This window comes from Saccopteryx bilineata, chromosome 2 (assembly GCF_036850765.1).
Source record: "Saccopteryx bilineata isolate mSacBil1 chromosome 2, mSacBil1_pri_phased_curated, whole genome shotgun sequence".
Lineage (NCBI taxonomy): Eukaryota > Metazoa > Chordata > Mammalia > Chiroptera > Emballonuridae > Saccopteryx > Saccopteryx bilineata.
In genome coordinates, this window is record NC_089491.1 from 285,101,245 (window position 1) to 285,121,434 (window position 20,190).

At 52.6% G+C, this 20,190-nt stretch overlaps 1 protein-coding gene across 2 annotated transcripts in view; it reads left to right on the forward strand.

Moving 5' to 3' along the window:
- TNN (tenascin N) overlaps positions 1-20,190 on the forward strand; it is a 48,012-nt gene that overhangs the window by 22,356 nt on the left and 5,466 nt on the right. The window contains exons 8-16 of one of the 2 annotated variants that reach the window (XM_066255120.1): positions 1,687-1,950; positions 2,941-3,204; positions 6,193-6,456; positions 7,551-7,814; positions 10,953-11,216; positions 13,570-13,700; positions 14,624-14,756; positions 15,181-15,332; positions 19,902-19,998. In XM_066255120.1, the coding sequence (XP_066111217.1) occupies positions 1,687-1,950; positions 2,941-3,204; positions 6,193-6,456; positions 7,551-7,814; positions 10,953-11,216; positions 13,570-13,700; positions 14,624-14,756; positions 15,181-15,332; positions 19,902-19,998 (1,833 nt within the window). The remainder of the gene's footprint in view (positions 1-1,686; positions 1,951-2,940; positions 3,205-6,192; positions 6,457-7,550; positions 7,815-10,952; positions 11,217-13,569; positions 13,701-14,623; positions 14,757-15,180; positions 15,333-19,901; positions 19,999-20,190) is intronic. The other variant, XM_066255121.1, reaches the window with a different exon arrangement.

The following is a 20,190-nucleotide window of genomic DNA, read 5'->3' on the forward strand; positions in this document are numbered from 1 at the left end:
AGAGAAGAACCTTCTTGCTCTCTGGTGGGGGGTAGTGTGAGTAAGCATCTGCTTCTGGGGGGCCACTGGGGTATGGTGTTGTCAGGGGCATCGGGCGTGGGGCTTACTCGGGGGGTGTGAAGATAAACAACGTAGTTTCTACCTGTGCGGTGTTCACAATCCTCTTGAAAGAGAAAACTAGTGCAGTGAGTTACGTTTTAGAGAAAACAAACGTCCCTGAACCTATGGTCTCTGTGGCAGCCTGTTGGGGGTGGGTGGGGGCGGTCCTGGCCGGCTATCAGAGGAGTGACCCCTGGACAGAGCCCAGAAGGAAGGTGGGAATTCGCAGTGGGAGCTCGAACAACGTTTACTGATCACCCACGCAGTTCAAAATCACGTGTAACTTTTGACTCCCCCAACTTAACTACTCATAGCCTATTATCAACTGGAACCTTACCAGTAATGTAAGTAAATCAATTAACACACATTTCATATGTTATACATATTATATACTGTCATCTTACAATAAAGTAGAACTAGAGAAAAGAAAATGTTAAGAAAAGTATAAGGAAGAAGTAAAATACATTTATAATATTTATTGAAAAAAATCTGTGTAGAAGTGGACCCGAACAAGTTCAAAGCCATGTTTTTCAAGGCTTAGCAGGACAGAGGCTTATGGTGTGGGACGGTAATGGGCTGCTCTTCTGTCATGTCTTCATGCAGATATTTTGATAATGTAGTCCTAAGTGGTGTTTACGGTGGAGGGCCTGGGAGTGGTGGCATGGTGGAGGGTGAGTGCCAAAAGCCAGCCGAGGTTCCAAGAGCAGGGTGTGCTCCACCCGCTGGCTTGACCATGCGCCCACGCGCCCATACGCGGGAGCGCTGGCGGGCGGGGTTGACATGCAACTTCTGTCGCAGAAAGCCCAGCCTCTGCAGGAGGTGGTTGTTGAAGCCAGAGAGGGAAGGCCTGCTAAATGTGCACCAGTATCTTGGATTTCTGACTCTCTGAGGGTTTACATTTTGAGGAGAAAGTGGTATTTCATACCTCCGATGACATTTGTAAGAACAGAGAGCTCATATCTACGCGTTCGCTGTGCAGGGACGTACTGATAGTTCCTTCTTTGTATATAGAAACAAGGGGACCGAGACTGGCAAAGCTAGCCAGCCACCTGGAATGGTGGAGCCCACGTTCTGACCCTGTTTAACCACGTGGACACTGACAGATTCTATGAGGAGAGTTTTTTTTTTTACCACCAGCCCAGGTCTCAAATGCCATCAATTAAAAAGGCTTTTGGGTTTTTGGCCATGCACACAATGTTTTACATGGGAAGAACTGGCAGCTCCTCCTTCCAGGACAGTGTTCTTCCCCAAGAAAATATTAGAGCAGGTGCGGTGACGTATTGAAGTATAATTGCCGTCAGGCACCAGGAGTCAGAAACTGAGTGTTTTCTATAAATACAGAGAAATGTGTATGTAAAGACCAATTCTTTTTATCCAAAAGCAACCTGTGAGAAAAGTTTACAAAGTCGAGACTTTCTGGGGGCTCTGTCTGAACACCCTATGTCTCATGAAATGCAATGAGCTTATCTCAGTCATTGGAATATAAGAGACTGAAATTTACCGAGGTCATCGTTTTGATTGTGTGTGCACTGGCCTTTTGTGAACTAGAGAGTTGACAAATGCTATGCTCTTTCATTTCTCTTAAAGAAATTGACAGTCCCAAAAACCTGGTGACCGACCAGGTGACGGAGACCACGGCCACCATCTCCTGGGACCCGGTGCAGGCCGTCATCGACAGGTACATGGTGCGCTACACGGCTGCCGATGGAGACTCCAGGGAGGCCCCGGTGGGGAAGGCGCAGAGCAGCACCGTGCTGACGGGCCTGCGGCCGGGCGTGGAGTACACGGTGCACGTGTGGGCCGTGCAGGGGGACCGCGAGAGCAGGAAGGCCAGCACCAAGGCCCCGACAGGTAACAAGAGAAAGGTGGTCAACTGGAGTTCTTTCTTGAGCATGTGCGTTTGAGTGTGCATGGTACCAAAAGAAGTGGCCAGAGCTGAGGCACTTTGCAAAGCAAATTTTTTTTTTTTTTTTTTTTTTTTTTTTTTTTACAGACACAGAGAGTCAGAGAGAGGGATAGATAGGGACAGACAGACAGGAACAGAGAGAGATGAGAAGCATCAATCATCAGTTTTTCCTTGCGACACCTTAGTTGTTCATTGATTGCTTTCTCATATGTGCCTTGACCGTGGGCCTTCAGCAGACCAAGTAACCTCTTGCTCAAGCCAGCGACCTTGGGTCCAAGCTGGTGAGCTTTGCTCAAACCAGACGAGCCCATGCTCAAGCTGACAACCTCAGGGTCTCGAACCTGGGTCCTCTGCAACCCAGTCCGACGTTCTATCCACTGTGCCACTGCCTGGTCAGGCTGCAAAGCAAATTTTAATGATCAAACAGGACAGCAAGTTGAGTGGTTAAGCCGTGTAGAGCTGAGCTGCTCGTGGAACCCAACCCACCAGAAGGGGGACATGAAGTAGCCGTAGCCATGTTTTTAGAGACTCAGCAGAGACATTTAGAGGATGCAGCCACTGCAATGCTGGTGATAATACTTTTTAGGATGATCTCCCGTGAAGTAGCCCTTGAAAAATGATAACTTAGGTGCCTTGATGTCATGGCAATAGATGATTGATGTGCGATGGTGTTGCTAAGAGACTGTCTTCCTTCCACCTGGTCGGGAGCTGGAAGCCAAGAAAGTGTGTCAAGCTTAGAATGAGTAGTCCTTTGAAACTGAGAACCAGGGGTGGTCTTTTGCCTCCATTCCCACTCAGGGAATGGAGAGACTGAGGACGGGAATGTCCTTATCATGTGCCAGGAGAGCTCCAGAAGATGAAGTTGTGGTGATGGGCTGGTGGGTTTGTCTTCTGTGGCTTCAAAGCGTAAACTTTTCTAAACATTTTCTTAAAAGAAATTGACAGCCCCCAAAACCTGGTGACCGACCAGGTGACAGAGACCACGGCCACCATCTCCTGGGACCCGGTGCAGGCTGTCATCGACAGGTACATGGTGCGCTACACGACTGCCGATGGAGACTCCAGGGAGGCCCCGGTGGGGAAGGCGCAGAGCAGCACCATGCTGACGGGCCTGCGGCCGGGCGTGGAGTACACGGTGCACGTGTGGGCCGTGCAGGGGGACCGCGAGAGCAGGAAGGCCGACACCAAGGCGCTGACAGGTAAGGGAGCTTGCATCCTCCCTGTCACTGCTGACTCGTGGTCTGCTGAGGGTGGCTTTCCTTCTCTGACCTTGGCCGAAAGGAGGATTTTAGGAAGGAGCAGGCTGACCATGCGCTTCCCTCCATGTAATGGCTTCTCTTAGAACATGCAGCTCATCTTGTGGTTTCCAAACTCAGATCCTAAGGATTGATGCTACTGCGCAGCATCCTCCGTTCTCTGCCTGGGCACCTCCTTCGTCATTGACACCTGGGCGCTTCCCCTTGATAAAGAGAAAGCGTGAAGAAAGCGCAAGTAGCTGTCCCATAAGGGAGTCAGGCTTGGAGACTGGGGTCCAAACCAGCGTTTCCCTCCTCGCCTTTCTGTGTCAGCCCTTCCTGTGGGGCTTGGTTTTGTTTCTGCCGTTTGGATGAACATTTTAGGCGGAAAAAAAAAGTTTTATTAGCTAACAATAAGCAAATATCTGGTCACTTTCAGTCCCCTAAATGTATCATTTTAGTAATTAGAAGGCACACCCATGTAAGAAAGCATACTCACTCAAAGCTAGAGCCTCTCCTCCATTTGAGAACTAGCCACCTGTCATTGAGAGGGGGCGCACTCAGTTTCTCTTGTATATACGTTTCCTGTCTGGTACTTCAAGCACAATGCTTCCAGGGTCTCACCGCAGTTTCTTCCCCGTTTCTGTTTGGCACAACTGGGAGGGAGGGACGGAGGGAACGGGACAGGAGCGGGGAGAGCTGGGGGGTCCGCAGGGAGGAGAGGCAGGGGCTCATGGGAGGTCTGCTTGGCTGGAGCAGTCACATTGGCTCAGACTGTCACGAGGCCTGACAGGTATTAAACTTTTTCCTTCGTGGGACACTTCTGTGGGTTCTTCAGAGACACCCCCTTCCATTCCTTGTAGCGGTGCTGTGCGAAATGCATCTCCCCTACTGTCTCCTGCCCCTTTCTTCTGCACACACATTTGGGGGTGCACTCCAGAGCCTTTCTGCTGGGGTCACCTCCCCCTGTAGGAGATCCTCTTAGACAGCTTCTGTAGTAGCCCCAGGTGGGCTCTCCATTGCTTGACCCACGTTTGATCTATGGGGACATGCGGGTATCCGTGTCTATTCAGCTGGATGTCCAGGTCTTTGTGATGCCTGTCACTGCTCTTGTCAGAGTGACCGGTCCTTTTCTCGCCCCTTAGATAATTTAGGCATGGGTCAGACACCAGCCCATAGGGCCGTCCAAGCCAGATTTCTCAGCCTTGGTGCTGTTGCTATTTTGGGGTGGATCATTCTTTGTTGCTGGGTCTGTCTGTGCCCTGGAGGATACTTAGCAGAGACCCTGGCCTCCACCCATTAGAAGCCAATAGCCTCCCCATTCCACACTGAATTGAGCCAAGCACAAGTCTGTCAGCTGTTGCCAGTTGCCGCTGGTTGAGAACCACTGTGCAGAGTACACACACAAGCTCCGTAAGGCACCCCAGGGCAGCTGCTTACTCAGTCATGGCTTGGGTGTCCACTTGGACTCGCAGCGAAACTCCAGGGAAATCCACTCTTCCAATCCCTCCTCTTCAGCCTGTTCTCTTTCGTAGTCTGAGGACGGTGGTCAGTCAAGAGCCACGAAGCTTTTTGTCCTGCCTTTGGTGTGGGCTCTCAGGTTGGGATGCAGATGCCAGTTTTAGACGGGTGACAGCCTAAACCAGATAAGCACGGTCCCACTTTCACAGACCACGCACACGTGCGACAGGGCCTGGGAGCAGAGATGTCAGGGGAACGGCTTCTGCAGTGAGCTTGCTGGAACAAAGGAATGCCTCTATTTATTTATTTTATTTGCTTTGGTGAACACAGTTTTTGCATCCCCTCTCTATGTCTGGTATGTAGGAGCATCACCTCTTACCTTCATAAATATCAATGAACTGATATTGATAATAGCTTGTGGTCATTGGGCATCCACTCTGTGCTAGGACCTGTCATAGGGGCATGTTATTAATTCACATAACAGCCACAACAACTCTACAGGAGCTACTCTAATATTACCTCCTCCTGCAATCTCCTCACCCTGCTTTTTCTTTTATTCCTGGGCAGGAAATTGATACAGAGAGACTGGTTCGCCCTCAATGACGCTCTGAGTTACAGAGCGAATGCTCTGTGGCTTTAGGCTGTAAAGCAGGGGTCCCCAAACTTTTTACACAGGGGGCCAGTTCACTGTCCCTCAGACTGTTGGAGGGCCGGACTATAAAAAAACTATGAACAAATCCCTATGCACACTGCACATATCTTATTTTAAAGTAATAAAACAAAACGGGAACAAATACAATATTTAAAATAAAGAACAAGTAAATTTAAATCAACAAACTGACCAGTATTTCAATGGGAACTATGCTCCTCTCACTGACCACCAATGAAAGAAGTGCCCCTTCTGGAAGTGCGGCGGGGCCGGATAAATGGCCTCAGGGGGCCACATGTGGCCCGTGGGCCGTAGTTTGGGGACCCCTGCTGTAAAGACTGTGACACTTTGCTGTCAAGGGCCCTTTCCCATATGACACTTTTGTCTTGGTTTCCAGAGTTACCCAAAAAGTTGTGTATAATAGCTATCAGCCACCTCACTTTACAAATGCAGAGAAGAAAAGTGACATACATGCCCAAGGTCGCAGAGCACGTTAGTAATGATAGATGTGCGTGGAATGTAGTGTTTAAGGGAACTTTCAAGTCCATCCAACCTGAACCTCAGGCTTACAGGGGGGGGGGGGATGGTGCTGCGGCCCAGCCAGGGACGGCCGAGCTGTCCAGGGGGTGCTTCCTCTCTGTCCCTGCTGCCTCCTTGAGGACCCAAGGGTCCTGCTGGGCAGAGGTCTATGCCCTGACACGACTGTCAACCGACATGGGGGACAGGAAATCATAAGAACAGGAAACTGCTTCACCCTAAGCAACATGGCTCCTCAAGGAAAAAGCATAGTAGACCAAAATCGGAAAATCTATGCTGTTCATTGATTATCATTTCCCTTTCAGACATTGACAGCCCCCAAAACCTGGTGACCGACCAGGTGACAGAGACCACGGCCACCATCTCCTGGAACCCGGTGCAGGCCATCATCGACAGGTACATGGTGCGCTACACGGCTGCCGATGGAGACTCCAGGGAGGTCCCAGTGGGGAAGGCGCAGAGCAGCACCGTGCTGACGGGCCTACGGCCAGGCGTGGAGTACACGGTGCATGTGTGGGCCGTGCAGGGGGACCGCGAGAGCAGGAAGGCCAGCACCAAGGCCCTGACAGGTAAGGGAGCAATGCTCTTTGGGAGTGTAAGACCTGTCATGCTAAGTGTATGGCTGTTGATTTTTGTTTTCCTGCCCTGACACTGGTGAATCCATGATTTATGCAAGAGCAGCGCGCTGCCCCTTGATAAGAGACTATCACATCATCCCCCACTTCCCTTTCACTGGTGTCTTCGCAAGTCAGGGCCTCACGGCGGTCTCCAACCGACGATTTTGCTGTGGCGATCATGTTGAGCCACACGAACCTTTTGTTGTGCACAGTTTGTAGAGGGTCTCCTGCTGAGTCTGGGAGTAGGTACAGAAAATGAAAATCGAATGTTAATGCAAAACGTAGACTTTACATCTACCAGAGCAAGTCAATGTCTGTGGTCTGCCTTAGGAATGGTATAGAAGATTCTGGTTTTGGCAACAAGGAGAACTTCCAGGTAACATTCTTATCCTATTGTGAAAGGGATACCTGACCATATGTCTGTATGCCGATTTAACCAGCAAACTCGCTTTCTAAGTGAATCCATGATACTATAAAGAATACTGAGTCTGGGTTTTAATTTTGCTGGTTCGTTTAACAGTATGTATTGAGCACTTGCCATGTGCTCCATCCCCGACCAGGCCATGAGCACCGGAGGCCCGTGGGACACAGCCCTCTCCCTCTGGGAGCCTACGTTTGCATCTGGCTGTTAGAATCTTCTTGTATAAATAGGAAATCTTCATTGATTCGATGCTAGACGCAGTATTGTTAGCTGCTTGCGAGCAAAGGGCGTGCCTTCAGTTGAACCCAGCGCTCTGCCTGGCACCGTGCCTTTCCGTGCCTTTACAGCATGGGAGTTTGACATATGCTTCCTGAACGAGTGAGCAGATTTGTTTTGCTAAATTCTTGGTAGCGGTAACAGCATAGATTTTCCCATTTTGGTCTACTGTGCTTTTTTCTTGAGGAGCCAAAAATCTATCTGGGGAGATAAGACATATGTCCATGAAGGAGTTAGAGCATACGAGATGGAAAAAGTATAGAACATGAATGGGTTTCTCCCCAAGCAAAATGGCCAGAAGCTTCTGCAATCTCTCGTGCATGTTGATCAGCACGTTTTTATTTTTTAGACATTGACAGTCCCCAAAACCTGGTGACCGACCAGGTGACGGAGACCACGGCCACCATCTCCTGGGACCCGGTGCAGGCTGTCATCGACAGGTACATGGTGCGCTACACGACTGCCGATGGAGACTCCAGGGAGGCCCCGGTGGGGAAGGCGCAGAGCAGCACCGTGCTGACGGGCCTGCGGCCGGGCGTGGAGTACACGGTGCACGTGTGGGCCGTGCAGGGGGACCGCGAGAGCAGGAAGGCCAGCACCAAGGCCCCGACAGGTAATAGCAGGGAACAGAAAAACAAACTAGGGTCATCATTGTGGGCTGATCTATTTTTATCTGTGATCTCAGGGACTGTGGACTGTTTTAGGAGAGTTTGCTATAAAAAAATTAAAAATTCATTCATCTAAAGAACAAAACAAAGCAATCTGCTTGAATGTCTTAAAACTCTGTCCCAAAGCCTGTGTCATCAACCACTGTGCCTCTCACGTATAAGCAATTGTGGGAAATAAGGTAAAGCCAATATAGAATTCCTAAAAACACCAGATTAAGGAACTCTTCTGTGGCAAGCTGTTTTGTGTAGCTTTGACTTATTAATAGATGGCCTGTAGTTTGCAGGGGCAAGCATTACCCTTAACGGCTGAAGCTCTCTGTTCATTTCCACGTGAGCTAAATTTCCTACGTGTCAGGCCTGGGATGTAGTGGTGACAAAACGAATGTGACACCTGTTACCTTGAAGTCCAGTGGGAAGGATGGACCACCAGCAAGCAAACAAGTGTCTGACTTTGAATGATGAGTCCTGTGAAGGAGGTGGGCGAGAGGTTGATGTAGAGAGTAGCAGGTCAAGCTGTTTCTTGGCTGGTAGGGGGTGGGTCACAGTGAAGGTACACATGGACAGGAACACCCAATTAGCAGTTGCTGAAACAAGAAAGACGCTTGCTCCTCTCGCATGGAAGGTCAGAGTGCACGTGGGCCAGGATGGATCCCACAGGGCCGTGGTGCTAGGACCCAGGCTCCTTCTGCGTTGCTGCTCAGTCATGCCTCAGGAGCTGCCTTCCTCTGCATGGTCATCACCCACCCTCATTCCTGCCGTGGAAAGGGGCCCGGGCGAGGACAGGGACCCCTGCCCACGTCAGTTGCTCTCACTTTCCATCAGCCAGGTCCAGACACGGTGCCAGCCCTTATGACGAAGGCATCTGGGAAGTGACATCTTTAGCCGGATGGCCACATGCCAGCCTACACTTCTATTAAACTGTCCTGTCCAATGCAGTAGCCAGTAGCTATGTGTGGCTATTTAAATTTTAATTAAAACTAAACTAGCCTGATCAGGTGGTGGCGCAGTGGATAGAATGTCAGACTGGGACGCAGAGGACCCAGGTTCGAAACCTAGAGGTCGCTGGCTTGAGCGTGGGCTCACCTGGTTTGAGCAACACTCACTAGCTTGAGCCCAAGGTTGCTGCCTTGAGCAAGGGGTTACTCAGTCTGCTGTAGCCCCGGGTCAAGGCTCATATGAGAAAGCAATCAGTGAAAAACTAAGGTGCCGCAACAAAAAATTGATGCTTCGCATCTCTCTCCCTTCCTGCCTGTCTGTCCCTGTCTGTCCTTCTCTCTGTCTTGTCACCAAAACAAACTAACAAACAAAAAATAACTAAACTAAAAAGCACTTCCTCAGTTGGACTAAGCACATGTCAGATGGCCGGTAGCCACACGTGCCTGATGGCTGCTGTACGGGGCAGTGCAGCTGACAGACCATTTCTACCAGCGCAGAGATCTGGGGACAGTGTGCTTGTGGGAGAGGGGAGGAGGGATGGGGGGGAAACCAGCTGTTCCGGCAGGGGGGGGCGCGTCATGGCCCTCAGCTGGCACAGCGAAGCACTGAAGAACTGACTGGGCCGGCCTCCCTGGGGCCCACACGGAGGGTGAGGGAGAAAGTGGCACGTGGGGAGGTGGAAGGAGGCCGGGGCAGGTCACGCAGAACTGCAGGCTGTGCTTATCAGAAGAGTGACATGATGCGACACTCATTTATAAAAAAAGTCTTTAGACCACAGCACGGAGAGTAAGTGGACGAGACGACAGGTGGACGCGGGAAGAGTAGTAAAGAGGCCACTGTAAGAGTGGGTGAGGGGCAGCCTGATTTGCACACGTGCGATGGCAGTCAGGTAGAGGAAAGGGGACACCCGGACTCATAGTTTGGAGGTGAGGACAGGCTTGTTGATGGGCGCCGTGTGGAGCAGGGTGGAATGGAGTGTGGGCTGCCTCTCTGACTTGAGCAGCAGGGGCAGGGGGGCACCATCCTCTGAGAGAGAGATAGCTTTGGAGAGGAACATTAAGATGTTTAGATATGTAAGCTTGGATGCTTGTGGAATTCTTTGGTTAATTGAGTGATTTGTTTATCGATCCCATAGGCATTCACTGGGTCTCTAACACATGCTGGGCACTGGTGGACATGCCGTTGTAGATATGGGGGAGGGGTCCAGGATTGGTATTGGGAGCCATAAGCATTCAGTTGGTATTCAAAGTTGTGGGCACAGGTGAGCTCACCTGGGGAGAGGTGTGGAGGAGACTTGGGTGCCCAGCAGTTTGAGGCACTGGGGAGGAGTCAGGAAGGTGGTCAGCCAGGGGAGCATGTAGTCATGGAAGCCGAGAGTGTTTCAAGGAGGAGAGAGCGGACCAGCTCTGCCGCATGCTGCTCAGACGTCACCGGGCGAGAATGGTGTGCGTTGGACGTGGCGACCTGGAAGTTGTTGGCGACCTAGACCAGCTGTTTTAGCGGTATGAAGTTGGAAGCTGCCAGACTTCACTGAGGAGTGATGGGAGGTGTGCAGAGAAGGCCTGTAGGCCTGTTGAGAAGCCTGTCGGTTTGGGGGTGCAGAGGGACGTGGGTCGTAGAAACGATGGTGGAGGGGAGACTGCTGACTCAGCGGTAGGGTAGATGGGAGGGAGCCAAGTCCTTGAGGGGGTGGCCTCAAAGTTCAGAGCAAAGAGGGCCTGGTCTCGGTTTTAACAAAGAAAACAGGAGGCCCTGGGACAAGTCTTGCCCCTCTCTGGCCTCCATCTCCTCCCTTTTATTAGACAGGGAAGTTGGATGATACAGCTCTCCGATTCTGAGAGCCAGAATGACTAGACACCGTGGACAACAAAGGAGGTTGTTTCAGTAGCAGTCTGGCCTGGCTTACCTTGTTGCTCGGGAGATTTTTACTGTTATTTCTGTGGGAACCAGAGGACAGAACATTTCCATATCGATAAACTTGGATTAAGCTCTAATTCCTCCTAATTATTATAAACATCCAGTGCTTTGTTTCTCTAGAACATGGAAACCAGAGGCCTTTTCACTCCTGGGAAGGGAATTGTTTTGTTTGATGGGGTCCTGGGATGGCCTCCCCTGGCCCTAAAATCTGGCCTTTTCTTTTTAAAAAGAAATTGACAGTCCCCAAAACTTGGTGACCGACCAGGTGACAGAGACCACAGCCACCATCTCCTGGGACCCGGTGCAGGCCGTCATCGACAGGTACATGGTGCGCTACACGGCTGCCGATGGAGACTCCAGGGAGGCCCCGGTGGGGAAGGCGCAGAGCAGCACCGTGCTGATGGGCCTGCGGCCGGGCGTGGAGTACACGGTGCACGTGTGGGCCGTGCAGGGGGACCGCGAGAGCAGGAAGGCCAGCACCAAGGCGCTGACAGGTACTGTGGGGGACCTGGACAGGGACCCCTTCACACAGGTCAAGACGGAGTTTCCCCCATCACTGTGGGTGGGGTGGGGACATTTATTATAAAGGGGTTTCCACCTTACCTTTTTGAGGTCATATGTTGACATGACATTTCTAATTAATATAATTAATAGAAGATTGTAAAGGAAACAGTGTCAGAGTAAGACTGCATGACTCTTCAGGATGGCTGTGCACACGGCAGCCTCTGATGCCCCTCCATCGCCCAGCTCCGCGCTCTGCCCCCAGCATAGAGAGCCCGGCTGGGGGTCAGCTCCAGCCCGGAGGGGAGGGCGGCCAGGGCCTCTCCTGTTCCCTCTTCCGAACGGGGGTGGGGGGTGGAACATCAGTCCCCTCACTACCCCTCTCCCTTGGTGACCAGGGGCCTGATGCCTGTGTTTGATGGGCATGGCGGGGCCCCTGGTCTCACGGAGCATCATGGCAATCGGGCCTGGGGTCCTGAGAAGAGCGCTGTGCTCACCCTGAGGTCCGCGGGCCTCCTTGGACAGTCTGGGCGAGGCTTGGCTGGCACCCCTGTGGCTGAATGTGACCCCTGTGGCCACTGGAGTTAGAGATGACTTGAATTTTTAAATTATTTTTGTTAGTTACAGCTAGCAGGAGTTTTAATGAAGAAGTGAAATACATGTTTATGTAAAAAATTTTCTACTACACAAGGGTTATGTAGAAAGAAAAACTCTTTTCTACATCCCAGACTCCCTAAGAACAGGGCTGCTCTCCTGAGGCAACCTCCCCCTCTTCCTCCCTCCCTCCCTCCCTCCCTCCCTCCCTCCCTCCCTCCCTCTCCCTTTCTTTCTCCCCTGACTCTACTCCTTCCTCTGTCTCCCTGTCCCTTCCTCCCTCTCTTCCTTCTTCATCTTCTCTTTGCTTCGCTCTTCCCATTTTTAAAGACAACAGGATTATCATGTATCTACTTCATTGGAATGTGGACGTAACCAGGACGGACACCCCACGTCCACAGCCCCAGGCAGGGGGACAGCCACAGAGGTCCAGCAGCCGGTTTAAGATATTTAAATCATTCAGGTTTGCTTTGACTTTGCAAGCGGGAATTTTGGTTTTTCTGTGTGATGGATACGCTGAAATCCATACCAGATGTTACGCTTTAGAAATTCAAACCAAGCTGATGTTACAGAAACTCAAAATTTGTCAAAACGCCCTAACTCAATACAACAGCTGCCCGATCTCTATTAAAATGTTGCAATTCAGTCTCAGCTAAAATGCTACTGGGTATTCAATAGCCCAGAGACATCTTTTTTGGGAACTTCAAAATTAAAATCACCTTCTATAATGACTTTTCAAGATGGAAATTTCTATTCATATCTTACCTGGGGGAAAAAATAGTCTTCTGACCAATTCCTATGGTGTGGACGACAGTTTTTGCTGAGCTTTAGTTTTCCAGGTCCTCTTCCTTCATCACGGCCCTGCGTGTTCCCCGTGTTTGCGCAGGAAAGTGCACGGGAACCAGACAGAAAGCCCTTCCTTTCCCCCTTCCCTCCCTCCCTCCCTCTTTCCTTCCTTCCTCCCTCCCTCCTTTCCTTCCTTCTTCCCTCCCTCCCTCCCTCCCTCCCTCCCTTCCTCCCTCCCTCCCTCCCTCCCTCCCTCCCTCCCTCCCTCCTTCCTTCCCTTCCTCCTCCCTCCTTCCCTCCCTCTTTCCTTCCTTCCTTCCTCCCTCCCCTCCCTCTCCTCCTCTATTCAGACCCCCTCCTGCTACTGCATCTTTCTGTACAGAGCACGCACCTAAGGCCACACTCTTAGGTGTGTAAGAAACAGAACTCTATATTTCTAAACCAATTTAACATCCATCCTAAGCCCTATGCTGCTTGTTGTATATAAGTCTCAGTAAATTTAGGGTCAAGGTCCTTCTCCAGGGCTGGATGTACAGCCTTGGGTGGTTTCCAAATACTGGTCATGGGGGGCCCGTCTGACCCTTGGGGCATCTTTTCTGGCAACGGTTTGCCAAGACGCCTGGTGTCCGTGTGAATACCCTTTCGGGGTGCGCGCTCACTGTTTCCACCGCGCTGTGGAGCCCTGCCAGCTCTAAATCTGCCCGCTAGTCTAGATCGCACCTCCCCGCCTCCTCAAGTTTGCTGAGGAAGCGGAGCCCAGGGTCACTCCCCTGGGAGCGTGTCCCCAGGGGCCTGTACTTTGGGAAACAGGCTCCTAAAGAAAAAGCTGGCAGCCAGGAAGAGCAGAGCCTGCCACCAGCTCGAAGGGAGGAGAAGAAATGGGAGGGTATGCAGGCAGGAAATAGAAGCTAACACCAAAATTACCTTCCCCCGTGGCCTTAGTAATAATTGACTTTTCATATTCAGACATCGACCCTCCCAAAAACCTGCGTTCGTCTGCCGTAACACAGTCTAACGGGGCACTGACCTGGACACCCCCCTCTGCTCAGATCGATGGCTACCTTCTGACCTATCAGTTCCCAGACGGCACCGTTAAGGTACTGGATATGCCTGTCTCTTCTGGTGCCCACGCCCGGCCCCATATGAAGCAACAGACTTGGGTCAATTGACTTTATTGCTGTTCCCATGACAAACTGCTGATACATGAGTTGATCCTCATTGATCACTTGCTGTGTGCAAGGAACGAGGCTCAACACGGTCATCTGTGAACATGGGTCTCATTGTATAAGGTGATTATATGAGCTAGGCCTGCTCCCAGCGGACCCCTCAGTCCCGCGTTATTTATTCATTTGCCGCAGGGAACGTTAGCTCTGTGAGAACATGGACATTGTGTCTGTCCTCGGCCACCTACCATGTTGGTGCTCAGGAAAGATTTATTGAATGAATCAATTAACCTTCATTTCAAAGATTGTACCTCCTACCTGGAGTCTGAAGGCCAGTAAATTGTCAAAATTTGTCCCGATTTGTTTCTCCTTAGCGAGGAAGAAAGAAGGGAGGAAGGAAAACAGGAAGGCATGTTGGTTTAATCATTGTCTCAGCTTAGGACAGCCCCACTGGAGGAAGAAAGGAGGCTATGGAAAACCAACTGTCTCCCTGCCTCACAGAGGTCGGGAGGGGCCAGTGTCACTTCCCCTCTGAACTCCTCAGCCTGGCGTTGGTGCCCTAGCATGTATTTGGAGGGCAGAGGTCCTGGGAGACATTGCAGGTGCTGCCCCCCCCCCCCCAGCAAGTGGGCTGTTGGATGCTGGCTCCCAGCGGGGGCCCAGTGTGCTGAATCTCTAAGGCGGGGCCCTCTGGAGATGGGGCCTGGACACACTGGGATCCTGGGCTGCCACGGAGCCCTTAGGGACAAGTACCGCTGTCCAAGAGCTTCTGGCATTGGCACCGGCTAATGCTGCTGCCACCTCCGGTGCTGGGCACTGTAAACTGACCCTCTGCTCCCGTCTCCGTTGTTTGGTAGGAGGTGCGGCTCGGACGAGAGGACCAGCGGTTTGAGTTGCAAGGCCTTGAGCAGGGCGTCACCTACCCCGTCTCCTTGGTGGCCTTTAAGGGTGACCGCCAGAGCAGAAGCGTGTCTGCCGCCCTTTCCACAGGTAGCATGGACTCCTGCACTCTGAGTGAGAATGGCAGAGGACGAGCGTGGGAGAGGCCGGGAGACGTGTCCACGACGGAACAAGAAGCCGTGGGCTTCTCCAGGATGGGGAAACAGAAGCGGGTTGAGTTCAGGGGACACCCACCCCCTGGTGGAGCGGCTGAAGAGGGGAGCGAAGTGGAGGGTTGTTTGTGGGGCAGTTGGGTTGGAGGAGGAGGCGATGTGAACTTGACCTTATTTCTAGTCCGTGTGGAGGGTTCAACGAGAGCAGAGAGAGTGAGAAAAATAAGGTGTGAGTCAAGAGTTGGAAAGAGCAAAGTAGTCGGAGGTTATGAATCATTCTTGAACAAAAGAAATGAGCCTAAACCGGGGCCCTAGCCCCGCAGCCCCTCTCCTCACGGCGCGGCCCCTCTGCTTGCTCCCAGTCGGGGCCCGTTTCCCGCACCCTTCGGACTGCAGTCAAGTTCAGCAGAACAGCAACGTCACCAGTGGCCTGCACACCATCTACCTGCACGGCGACGCCGGCCGGCCCCTGCAGGTGTACTGCGACATGGACACGGACGGCGGCGGCTGGATTGTGAGTCAGCCGGGCACCTCTAAGTCTTCTATCCGCAGGAGAGGGGAGCGCAAGTGGCCCCGCCATGTTTAGGGGGTCCCTAACATGGGACCCCCTAACAGGTAGGGCCGGAGAACTTCCCCCCGGGCTGGAGCAGGCTTGGTGAGACCAGGCGATGGCTGGGAGGCTTGTGGGTGGGTTTGTCACCGTCTCATGACGCCCTATAATGTCTGCATTACCGTTACTCTCTTCAAAGCGCTCCCGCAAAACATGCCCCGCATGCAGAAGCTTTAGCATGAGTGAGCGAGGTATGGTCCTGTTTTATAGATTGGCAAAGGGAGGTGCACACGGAGAAGTGCCTTGGCTAAGTCACACGAGCGAGTGACACAGGTGGGACCAGATTTCAGGACGCCAGCATCCTCCTAGGTCATTGGTCTGCCCAATGGGTTGTGTCAGGCCACCCCCGCTGTAAATGCGAGCCGATTTGGGGGCTCTGTCCTCGGACCTGGAGCCCAGTGTCCAGGTCCTCCCCCGGCTCCTCATGACAGGACGTGGCCTTCGCGACCTTGATTTGAAAGGCTAAAGCCTGAGAGAAGTTGGCCCGTTTCTGTGTGGAGGCTTTATTCTTTGGGCCATTGAGGGGCCCACGTGCACCCTCTTTGATTGCAGCAGCCTGACCCACTTACCTTGGGGGCTGTCTCGGAGAGTCGCAGTCTGATCCTGTCACCTCCCAACCCCTTCTCCCTGCGCCTCTCTCTGCCCAGACCAGCATGCAGCCTGCCTGCTGTGCACCCACAGCTCAGGGAAGGGAAGCATGGCCTCCGTGTGCTCTGTAAGGCCCGTGGCCACTGCCATGGCCACACAGGTTCGCACTGGATTCAGGCAGACGGTACAGGAACAGTGGAGCCGAAGGTGGGCCATTCCGTTTATTAGAGTTTTGTAACGGCGGACGAGCACACAGGCAGGGAGAACTGCCTTCTTTTCTCTCTCCGCTTCCCTTTCTCTCTCTGGACTCTCTGGGACTCGCAGACCCCCACCAGCCTCAGCACTCCCAGCCAAACAGGCCAGGCCAAAACCTCAGGGCTCACAAGCCCCCCAGCACTCCCTCTCTCTCTCTGGACTCTCCAGCAAAACAGGCTGGGGAAAAACCCTTCTCCAGCAAACAATAGCAAACAGTCACCCCTCCCAAGCAGGAAGGCCATCTGCAGTTTGCAATGTGCCACTGAGGGCAAGCACCCGCAGCCTTCCACAGACTACTGTACACACACACACACACACACACACACACACACACACACACACACACACACGGCGCTGCCCCACACCAATGCTCCAACTAGGCAAAATACAAACGAGCAAACCTAACACATAGGAAACACACTGGTTTGCCAAACATGCTTAAACTGGACTTACCCACTCGGCCCAGGGGCCCGGGAAGCCAGGCACTTGAGCAGTCCTGGGTGAAGTACACCGTGTGATAAGCAGCCATGAAGAAAGTTGTTATCTGCACAGCTGCCGCTGCTGGCTGAGGGGCAGCTGTTGGATTGGGTGGGGATTCCCAAAGGGTGTACCGGACAGCCTGTAACATGGGGGTCTGCCACTTTACCAGACTCACAGGGGGTCTGCCACCTGACCAGACTCACAGGGGGTCTGCCACCTGACCAGGCTCACAGGGGGTCTGCCACCTGACCAGGCTCACAGGGGGTCTGCCACCTGACCGGACTCACAGGGGGTCTGCCACCTGACCAGACTCACAGGGGGTCTGCCACCTGACCAGGCTCACAGGGGGTCTGCCACCTGACCGGACTCACAGGGCTGTACCTGAGGCTTTTCATCAGCACTGTTATAGCTCTGGGCATTCTGTCTGTCCCGTGGGGCTGGGGCCATTTCCCTGAGCTTGTGTCCATAATTGACCATTGGCAGGATATGGTACTGTCTGTCTGGTGTGCCTTTTTTGGAAGCCAGCCTGGCATCACAAAGGAGAAGCTTGTCTCAGGCAACCTTTAGAGAGAGATCTGCCAGTGTGTCTGCCTGGGAATACCCCTGACTTTTACCACAGATAATTGAGTGCCTACTATGTACTGTTTTTTATATACTCAAGACCAGAAGAGAAGCAAACAGGTCCCAATCCCTGCCTGAAAGGAGCTAGCCTTCTGCACTCTGCTCGTGCAGATCCGTCTCAGACAGAGGCGAGTTCTAGCAACAATAAATTCACTGCGCTCTCAAACACCAGGCCCCACGCCGCCCAAGCTGTCTGTTCTGACTCAGGCTCCTGAGGGAAGACATGACCTGAAGGTCCACGGAGTTGTCCTCAAAGCCAGCACACCCCAGAAAACATGCGGATACCTGAACACTTCTCCACCAAATCTTTTACTGGTGGTTTCCATGTATGGGGACTCAAGACTCTTTTGTTACTGAAGGATGACGCTTATACATTGCTCTTTCCCACTGAACTTCTAAAATCCTTTTAAGAAAGTTTTTCCCCACCCCAGTTTGCCGGAGCCCACACTGATGAACGGGCCAGGACTTGCCCCGAGGTAACTTGGGGCAGAGTGTGGGAGCCTGGGACAGAGACCATCAGGGAACACTCACGAGTCTCAGATATGTCCATCTTTGTTTTCCATCTTGCAAGTTTTAAGGACCACGTCAGAGGCTCTTTCCACAGGCATTTAAATGAGATTTTTATTTTTCCCTTCGATTTAATCCTGCAGGACATTAAGTAAGTGCTAGCATGCAGGGACAGCTCTGTGGTATAGAACCAGACAGAAGGAGATACTTTTCTCCCCTTGAGACTTATTTGCTAAGAGGCTTTTGTTTTCCCAGAATAGTTCATTACAAGACTAGATTCTGAGTGAGTCACGTAAGCTGTCCTGACCAAGATGGACAAGCCATCCCTGGGGCCAGTTCATTTGGGATCTGATGTAGCCAAATGCAAACTAACCCTTACCGAGATACCATCATCACTTGTCTTATCCTTCTGTGCCAGCACTGCGGCCTCCAGACCTCAGGGTTTATTATGACTCATGAACTTACGAGCATGACGAATGGGCCATTAACAGCTTGATCTAATAGTTTAGAGAAGTGGGGCTTGTCTGGTCTAACTCACTTGCTCCAGGACACAGCTGGCGACGGAGAGCTGAGTCTCAGCTAAATAGTGACACAAAGAACATCAGAACCATATTTTGGAGTTTCCCTGGCCAAGCTGAAGTATTCATTATTTAAAAAGACAAAAAACAGCAGGAAGACTCCTATCACACGTGGGCACCATGTTCATTGACTGGCGGTAGGGACCAAATGCCTCTAATGCAGGCGTCCCCAAACTGCGGCCCGTGGGCCACATGTGGCCCCCTGAGGCCATTTATCCGGCCCCCTGCTGCACTCCCGGAAGGGGCACCTCTTTCATTGGTGGTCAGTGGAGGAGCACTGTATGTGGCGGCCCTCCAACGGTCTGAGGGACAGTGAACTGGCCCCCTGTGTAAAAAGTTTGGGGACCTCTGCATCTGTTCTGGGGTTGCAGATGGAGTTGAGCCGGGCCTCATAGCTAATTATCTTACTGGGAATGACTTTTTGTGCCATGTATGTGGAACCGACATCCATGCCACACCCACCTTAGGGTTCCACTGTCTGTGACACAGGGACAGTCCCAGGGAAGGGACTGGAGCAGTCTCCCTGCTGGGACATTAACAGTCAGCCTCTGAATCTTAAGAAACGTGTTTTGGCAAACAGACTCCGTGGAGCTCATCCTTCTCCACGCGGCCGAGGTCCTCCAGGCTCGACTGCGGGACATCTCTCCTCAGGTCCTGCTTCCTTCCTCGGTGGGCTCACCCTTCCCAGGGGCTTCCCGTTGCTCTCTGTGCCCCGTTGGCTTTCTGTGCCAGACACGTGACAGCGGGCTCTGCTGCAGTGATATGCCAACACCAAATCCCATTGATCTACACCTCAACAAGTGTTTTCTCACAGGCACAAAGTCTTTTGGGGGGTTGGCAGTCATTTCTAAGGGGTGGCTCAGGGATTCAGGCTGATTTCAACTGTGGCAATATGTGGCCTTCGCTGAGGCCTAGTGGCTCATGGCTGGAAGCGAGAGGAGGGAGAGGAGCCCCCCCCTCCCGGGCTCCCATTACAGCCCTGGGCTAGGACGAGTCACAGGGCTGCAGCCACTTGCCAGGGGGTCTCCCCGTGTCCTGGGGAGAGGAAGCAAACTGGGACTGGGTGGACGCCTTGCTTCATCTCTGACATGCTCCCGCCTTTCTGGGACTAGCCCAGGCCTCTCTGTTGAACTCTGGCCCTTCCATCAGCTGTTCCTGTGACAGCTTCGTTCACCAGAGACTTCAGAAGGGATTTGCGTGTGCCCTGAACCCAGTGAGCTCGTGATACACTCGCAAAGCCCATCCGCTCACCGGTGGGTGCAGAAGAAACACATTGTCCTGGGCCTCCTCCTCCCTCTCACTCGGTCACCACGCACTCTGTCACAACGTCTGTCAGGCCCCCTTTCTGTCTGCAGGGTAGCCCCCGTCTAAGGGTCCAGGCTGCCATCCTCTCTCCCTCGGTCATGTCTGGTGTGTCAGAGGGAAACGCCCATCTCCCTCGCAGGTCTTCCAGAGGAGGAATACAGGGCAGTTGGACTTCTTCAAGCGCTGGCGGAGCTACGTGGAAGGCTTTGGGGACCCCATGAAGGAGTTCTGGCTGGGTAGGACCCTTGAGAGTCCAGGGAGGCCGGGTGGTGGGGGGCAGATTTCCCCCGAAAAGCTGGTTGGGCAGCTTGAGGAAGCTCACCGCATTCAGGAAGGGGTCCAAGTGACAGGGATACTCTAAGGAACCTGCCGGCCGGCCTGCTGGTGGGGCCACGTCACCAGGAAGGTTCCCACCTGCCCTAGTGAAG